This window comes from Cervus canadensis, chromosome 16 (genome assembly GCF_019320065.1).
Source record: "Cervus canadensis isolate Bull #8, Minnesota chromosome 16, ASM1932006v1, whole genome shotgun sequence".
Lineage (NCBI taxonomy): Eukaryota > Metazoa > Chordata > Mammalia > Artiodactyla > Cervidae > Cervus > Cervus canadensis.
In genome coordinates, this window is record NC_057401.1 from 22,866,923 (window position 1) to 22,875,008 (window position 8,086).

An 8,086-nucleotide genomic window follows, 5' to 3' on the forward strand; every position below is an offset into this window, starting at 1 on the left:
TGAACTGGTAACTGGCAAAGCACCAAGAAGGCAGGTAACAGGTGTGGACATTTAGATGTGTCAGTAAAATGTCTGGATTTTTTTTAAGGTGCTGAAAATTCCTGCCCTTTGTTTACTAAATACCAGCAAAACTTGTCTGATTTCAAGCACCTTAAATACTTCTCAATTTAGACACTTTTATACATGAATAGAAAATAGTCTTAAGCAAATATTTTTAAGGCTTCCCAGGTGGCGCTAGTGGTAAAGAACCTACCTGCCAACTCAGGAGACATGAGAGACATGGATTTGATCCCTGGGTTGGGAAGATCCCCTGGAGAAGGAAATGACCACCCTCTTCAGTATTTTTGCCTGGAGAATATTTTTAGTGACATCAAAGCTGAGTTTAAGGCTCATGTGAGGTGCTAACAAAGTTGTCCATATCTAAGTAGCAACCCACTTGCTTTGTTTGCTGAAACAGGGTACTGCCAGGAAATGCCATCTTCCCCCTTCAGTCTCCCATCCTAGACCTGGGGCAGTGTGAAGTTAGGGGCTTTGATGGAAGCTAAAATGAAAAAAAAAAAAAAAGACAAGATTGGTTCCATTATATTACTACTCACTTGCAAATTTCATAAACAACACCTGAAAATAAGCAGGGTCAAATCTTGGCTAAGCAGTTTTCATCATAGCAGCCTGTGTTTAATTAGGTTTTACGTTTTTAAAGTAATTTAGATTTACCTAATTCCCTTAAGATGTACTGGGCTCAGGTCCCAGAAAGATTAACAAGCAGAAACTAATTTTAGAGACTCTTCATAGGAAAAATAGAGTACCCTCAGCTTGAACTACAATTACCGTACCTAAAGGCCTCCAGTTTCGCTTCCTCCAATCCATTTCCCACACATCAGAGTAATATTTTTCTAAAACAAAAGGCAGATCATGTTTCTTCCTTGGTCAAGCACCTTCAGTGGCTTCGCTTCAGGTAAAGTCTAAACATTTAACGTAGACTACAAGGAATTGCATGATTTTGCTATTGAAGGAGTTGTTGTTTAGTTGCAAAGTCATGTCTGGCTCTTTTACGACCCCGTGAACTGTAGCCCGTCAGGCTCCTCTGTCCATGGGATTTCCCAGGCAAGAATACTAGAGTGGCTTGCCATTTCCTTGGCATTTCAAGGGGATCTTTCCAATCCAGGGATCAAACCTGCCTCTCCTGCATTGCAGGTGGCTTGTTTACCACCAGGGAAGCCCACTGAAGGAGTAGAGCATTGTGATTATGGAACACTAGGCTGTCTCCATTTGAATCCTAGTTCTGCCATTTACTATCTGCATGATCTTTCCTGTCTATGCTTCAGTTTTTCTTCTCTGTAAAATGGGAATAATAATATACTCTATCTCATAGAGTTGTGAAGATTTAGTATTATGTATACATATAGATAGATAGATAGAGCATGCGCACAACACAGTACCTGGCATGTAAAAAGTTTTATATAAATATTAGCTACTATCTCTTATCTCCCCTATTCTCTTCCCTTCCCCCCAACTCTGTGTTCCAGCCATTCTGCATCTGATAGGCCCGAGAATGTCTCAAGAACCATTCTCCAGACCTTCCCACATCCTGTTTCTCTATTTGAAATACCTGCAGCCAAATCTCCCTTCTATCTTCTTTCTACCCGCATCCTTCTATCTTTGCCTAACCACCTCTTGCTTTGGGAAAACTTTCCAGTCCAGACCAGTTGTTTCTACCATGGACTCCCACAGCTCCAGGCAGGACTGCCAGAGGTTAGAAGGTTCAGTTAAAATTGAATGTCAGTTAAACAACAAATACTCTTCTAGCATAAGAAAACCCCATGCAATATTTGGATTTTGGATAAAGAACGAACAATTTTTCAGTATAAATATGTACAAGGCAACATTTGAGACACACTACATTTATTCATCTGACATTCGAATTTAACTGGGAGTCCTGAATTTCATCTGTCAACCTCACACACAGGCGATCCTCTAATGTCACCCTTACTACACTTTAGTAACTTTAAAAGTATGACAAGTGGTTTTGTTCCCCGCCAACCACTAGAGTGTGAAATCTGTGAGGGCAGGGCCTGGGCAACCTTGCTCATTGTTTTGGACCTGGCATGGCAGGTATTCCACAAATACATGGCTGGCAGGCAGGCATGGCCTGAGGAATACAGCCATCAATCAGGCCAAAGCTCAGGCACCTCCTATTACGAGTTAACTCTAACAACAGGCAAACTCTCTAGGAGGACAAAGCATTTCAACAGGTACCATTAATCTCCTGTCCTCAGGTGGATAAAATGGTGGTACTGCTTTTCAGAGTATTGCCAGTGTGAGAGTACTGACTCCCCAAGGACAGTTTTAAGGTGACCCTACTATTTTATATTCAAAAAAGGTCTGCGTTTTCACACCTTTTTCACTTGACTCTTTTTTGTCAGGTTTTTTTTTTTTTTTAATGTGGACCCTTTTAAAGTCTGTATTGAATTTGTTACAATATTATTTCTGTTTCCTGTTTTGGTTTTCTGGCTGCAAGGCCTTTGGTATCTTAGTTTCCTGATCAGGGATTGAACCCGCACCTGCATTAGAAGGTGAAGTCTTAACCACCAGTAAAGTCTCAAATGTTTTTGTTTTTCTTTCTTTTCTTTTTCTTTTTTTGTGATATCACATGACTTGCATGATCTTAGTTCCCTGACCAGGCATTGAACCCAGGGCCCCAGTAAAAAAAAATAGCAGAGTCCTAACCACTGGACCACCAGGGAATTCCTCACTTGACTTTTAAGGCAAGTATTAATACCCACATCTAACAGATGGGGAAACAAAGGCTCTGAGAAGGTAAGCAACTTGTCCAAGATGACCAATAAAAGGGAGCAACCATTTTGACCCTATAACCGAGTGCTCTTTCCCCATACCACATGGCTATCTGGGGCAATGTAAAGAATCAGAATCTTTATGTTCTTCCTCTTCTCCTAGACACTCTCTCAAAGAAGAAGTCTGATACCTGACTCCTCTCCAAAGATTTAATTGCTCCTCCTCAAAAAGATTCCCCAACAACAGCCTGAGAGGAGACAGGGAGGCCTGGCATCTGTATTTTGAAATACAAGTAAGTCTTAACTAATCTCTCATGTTATAAATGACACTATCTAGGTCTGAAGACTAAAGACCTTGCTAGGAAACAGGAGTAACACTGACCGGAACCTGAAACCTGTCCCTTTTCTTTTACCTGAAGCTCTAGAAGACATCAGTGCACGCATTTCTGGGAACAAGGATTTACACCTTGATTACATATATCTGTCAGTTTTCTTCTGGAATGAAAATGGCTGAATCTGCTCTCAATACAGCACCTAGTAACTCCTCTCTTGGAGCACTCTGCAAAATTCCTCAGCCAGAGGGTATGCAGGCTTTCCGCCACTGGGAGATGCCTGTATGGCTGTCTAGATGCTATTGGTGCCTCTTGTCCCAAAGGATCTGACCCGGTTAGGAAGATTCACTCAGGCCAGAGAAGCATCGTCGTCTCTACCAGGACAGGAAGCTGCCGTCTAATCCAGTCTTTCTCTCCAGGACGCTCCTAGCCTCCCCAACCTCAGTTCTACGTCTCTAAGCTTCTGAAGGAAGCTTCCACAAAGAAAACTTCCATTTTGAAGGAGAAGAAACGGGAAGCACGTTATAACCAAGAAAGATTGGGCCTCCAGGGGCAGAGGGTCAGAAGTTAATGATCTAAAACGTAACAGGCTGTGAGCAATTCAGTAAAGCTAGAAATGCAACCCCCAGAGAATACGCAGTTCTTAAACTGCTGCAGCTTACTTGGTTTGGGGGAGAAATACGCAGAAAGTATTTCAGGGCCGTGGACGCGCTGCTGGAGGTTCCTCGGGCAGTCTTCTGTTAGGAGCGCGAATACCTGCTGGCTGACTGGCTGACTGGCTGAACTGGCCCCTGGAGACAGAGCAGCGCCCAGGAACCTTCGGAGGCTCTGCTCCCCGGCCCGGCGAAAGGAGGGATACTGACTCCTCAGGCCGGCCTAAAACGAAAATCACAAAAGCAACTGAATTACCATTATTGCCTTTATGGGTCACTGAAGAAAACTGTGTTGACCGAATTCTAGCTGGAGGCTTCGTTTGGAACTGGGAAGTGTGTCCTTTACAAAATTACCGACCTGGATTAGAGACGGCATAGAAGGTGCTCGCACGTGTCGAGACCATCTGGTCAAGTTGAGGAGATGCCCTCGGGGAAATCTTTCCCGGGCGCACAGTAGAGCCCCTCAGCTGGATTCTGCGTTCACCTGGCGTCACCGCCGCTCAGCCTCTACCCCTACCCTACGCAGCGCGGGCAAATCCCGCCGGTAGCCGGGTGCAGTTGCTCAGGTAACAAGGGATGCGCTGGGGGCCGGCGGCGCAAGGCGAGAGCGTTCGGCGGGCCGTAGCTCCCCCTCCCCGGTGCAGACGCAGGAGGCTGAGTGTGCCAGCTGCGCGCTCGCGAGCGGGTCTTTAGCCGGGAAAGCGCGGTTTTCGTGGGGCTCTGGGCTCAGCCAGTGAGAGGCCGGGGGTGTGGCCGAGGGAACGCGCAGGCCGAGTACTTAGCGGCTAGGCGAGTCCGGCTCCGTTTTCTCCGCACTCTCGGGTGCGCGGGTCCACCTTCTCTGCAGCCCGGGAGTCCGTCCGACTTCATCATGGTGACCCCCGGCCCTACCAGCCCCATGAGCCCCGCCGCCTGGGCTGGGAGGCGGGACGCCCGGAACCTCCGCGCCCCGGTGAAGAAGAGCCGGCGCCCACGCCTACGGAGGAAGCAGCCGCTGCAGCCTCTTAACACAAGCCCGCTGCCCGGAGACTCTGGCGTTTGCGACCTGTTCGAGTCACCCCCCAGCTCCGGCTCGGATGGCGCAGATAGCCCCGCGGCGCGAGGCTGCAGCCACGCTCCGGGTGCCGCCCAGCAGCTGGCGCAGCTCGATCTGCAGACCTTCCGTGACTACGGTCAGAGCTGCTACGCCTTCTGCAAGGCGCGGGAAGGCCACTTCCACCCGCGGGAGTCGCTGGCGCTGCAGCCACAAGTGAGGCGCCGGCGGAGCCAGCTCTCCGCCACCGCTCCTCCTCCTCTCCGGGGCTCTTTCTCCTCCTGCTCTGTCCGCCCTCCGCGGCGCCCCGGCCCTCGTCAGCCCAGCTTCTCTCCCTCCCCTCGCCCGGTTCCGAGCGAGAATGAGCTTTGAAGGGCCGGGCCACCGGCCTCATTTTACGGATGTAGGAAAGGGGGGCCTGGACGGCCTCAGTGACCGGCCCGAGGTCTCCAAACTGGGTAGCAGGGACCCGGTAGAATGCAGAGGAGTTACGACAGTTTCTAGGTTCGAGTTCGGACTCCTACCCGCCCCGGCAAGTTACTTAACAATCTGAGGCTTGCTTCTTCACTTGCCAAGTGTGGGGACCCTTTGAGTTGCTGAGAGGATTACACGAGGTAACGGGTATCCGCACTGGACACAGCGCCAGGCATGAATCCAGGCGTCCCGGCGCCCAGCCCGGCCTGTGCTCTTAACTCGGCGGCGCTGCGCACCTGTTTCCCGGTTTCCAGCACCTCTGGGCTTTTCCTTTGTTCCCCGCCTCCCTCCGGGGACGCTCCGGGTCTTGGTGCCCTGTCCTTCCACAGTCCCTCAGCCCTAGGCTCAGCGGGCCCGCCTCCCTCCTCCCTCCGGCAGGTGACGGCGGAGTCCCGCTGTAAGCTGCTCAGCTGGCTAATCCCCGTGCACCGCCAGTTCGGCCTTTCCTTCGAGTCGCTGTGCCTGACGGTGAACACCCTGGACCGCTTCCTTATCACCACGCCTGTGGCTGCAGACTGCTTCCAGCTGCTCGGGGTCACGTCTCTGCTCATCGCTTGCAAACAGGTACCTCCTCACGGGGTCTGGGGGCAGCCGGGCTCCTGGCCGCTCTGGCTCTCCAGCGCACGCGACTGACCGCTAGGCTCCCTGAACTCATTTTGGCAGACGTTTGCACACTTACCTACCCCACAGCCTTAACTTCACAACTACCCCCGCCCCGCCCTGGCCAAACGAACAATCCTTTCACTCGGTCCCCAAAGAAAAAAGCCGAGTCTCCACAGCGCTCTGTAGCCCTTCTATTCTAGTCTCTGGGCGTGGGGGAAATCTTCCAAATTTCTCAAACCTGTTTTCTGCACGACGGTAGTTAGAGAAACTGCGCAGAAAGTATACCCCAGACAATTACAGTGGAAGTATGGAGAGAGGAAGCCCCCACATATCTCGCTGGAAGGGATGGGGGCAGTCCTGGTTCGCCTGGGTGGGCCTCCGGCCTCGGATGCTGCACAACGAGAGCTGAGTGTCTTTGTGTTACAGGTGGAGGTGCACCCGCCTCGCGTGAAGCAGCTCCTGGCCCTGTGCTGCGGTGCCTTCTCCAGGCAGCAGCTCTGCAACCTCGAATGCATCGTGCTGCACAAACTGCATTTCAGCCTGGGCGCTCCCACCATCAGCTTCTTCCTGGAGCATTTCACGCACGCGCGCGTGGAGGCCGGGCAGGCCGAGGTCTCCGAAGCCCTGGAAGCGCAAGCCTTGGCGCGCGGGGTGGCGGAGCTGAGCCTGGCCGACTACGCTTTCACCAGCTACACCCCTTCCCTGCTGGCCATCTGTTGCCTGGCGCTGGCCGACCGTATGCTGCAGCTCCCTCGCCCCATGGACTTGAGCCTGGGCGGGCACCCTGAGGAGGCGCTGCAGGACTGCCTGGGCAAGCTGCAGCTTCTGGTGGCCATAAACGGAACCTCCCTGACTCATATGTTGCCCCTCCAGATCCGAGAGAAGTGCTGCCTGTCCCCGAGCTTGAAATAAAGTAGACCCTTGGTCTCCTTTGATCCCCTCTTGGCTGTTGGACCTCTCCCGTTGCGTTGAAAGAGTACAGTACTGACCCAAAGAGAGGCTTTCAGGTCTCCAGGTCATCCTGCAGGTTGTAAATAGTGTAAGGCAGTAGCATCTCATTGTTTTGCTAAGAGCACAGGAGAGAAAAGCAAATCTCTTCTCAATAAACAGGCTGTCTTGGTGGTTTATCTGAATGTTACAAATGCAAGCATTTGTCCGAAAGAGTAACTAAGAAGAGCGCCTCCCTCGGAGCATCTCTGTTTGTAAACACCAGGTCCCTCCAGGTGTTTTTATTTGTACCATTTGTCATACATTCAGATTTATTCTAAATGCAGAAGAATGACAGTTTATTCCCAACTTGTAGCCAGTTACAAGGCGAGTCAGGGTCACTTATTGGCCTGAAACCAGGGACCCTCTTGTTAGAAGGTTGAAGACTGCTTACTCCTAGAGTCAAAAGGTGTGGTGGGGTGTGAGACCGAAAAGAATGCACTGCAGCCTATGTTGGGGGGGGAGGGAGCAGGGCGCAAAGCACACTGCTGGTGTAAGCTGAGAAACTTTGGGACCAGGCAGTCCCACGAGCTAGGGCAAGTAAGAGCTACCCTGATAAATGCCAGATAAGGAAAAATGAAGGCTTTGCTGGCAGTGGTGGCCACTACAGATTGAGTCCGATTATAGAGTTCCTGCTTGTCTTATACCTGCTACATGTGAACCCACAGTAACAATAGTACAATAGTAATAGTGCTTACATGTACCGGGCACAGTGTTCAGCATTTGTTATTTCAATGCCTCTAACAATAGGTGGAGTCTATTATCCCATTTTTCAGAGAAGGACACTGGGCCACAGAGAGGCTGAACAACCGTGGAGCAGCCAGGATTTGAAAGCAGGTGGTCTGAATCCGGAGTTCCACCCTTTGCCACAACGCTCAATTTCCCTCATGTGCAGGTTTCTGAAAATGCTCAAAAAAGTCTCTTCCCAAGGCAGATGTGGGACAAGTGATCTGCACGGTCCATTCAATAGGGACTATGGAGAATGTATTCGGAGAGCCAGTACAGTCCCTGCCTCTGGTCATATTGCAGGAGTTATTTTACAGATGGGAAAAGCGAGTCAAGAAATGGGACAGACGCTTGCTGGAGTTCTGACTCCACAGCTGTCCCACCATCTTCATCCTCACTGTTGGCAATCTGCTAAAGGCCCTGAATCTGTAGCCTCCTGCAAATTTCTTAACCTGAACCCAAAAGCAAACTGTCACCAGGGTTGTT

The 8,086-nt window shown here is 50.6% G+C and overlaps 1 protein-coding gene across 1 annotated transcript; it reads left to right on the forward strand.

The window, feature by feature from the left end:
• Window positions 1-4,512: 4,512 nt before the first annotated feature.
• On the forward strand, window positions 4,513-7,012 carry CCNO (cyclin O). Its single transcript, XM_043488651.1, has 3 exons — window positions 4,513-5,026; window positions 5,663-5,848; window positions 6,314-7,012. Exons 1-3 carry the CDS (start codon window positions 4,649-4,651, stop codon window positions 6,797-6,799), a joined length of 1,050 nt encoding a protein of 349 aa, XP_043344586.1. The 5' UTR covers window positions 4,513-4,648; the 3' UTR covers window positions 6,800-7,012.
• The last annotated feature ends 1,074 nt before the right edge of the window (window positions 7,013-8,086 follow it).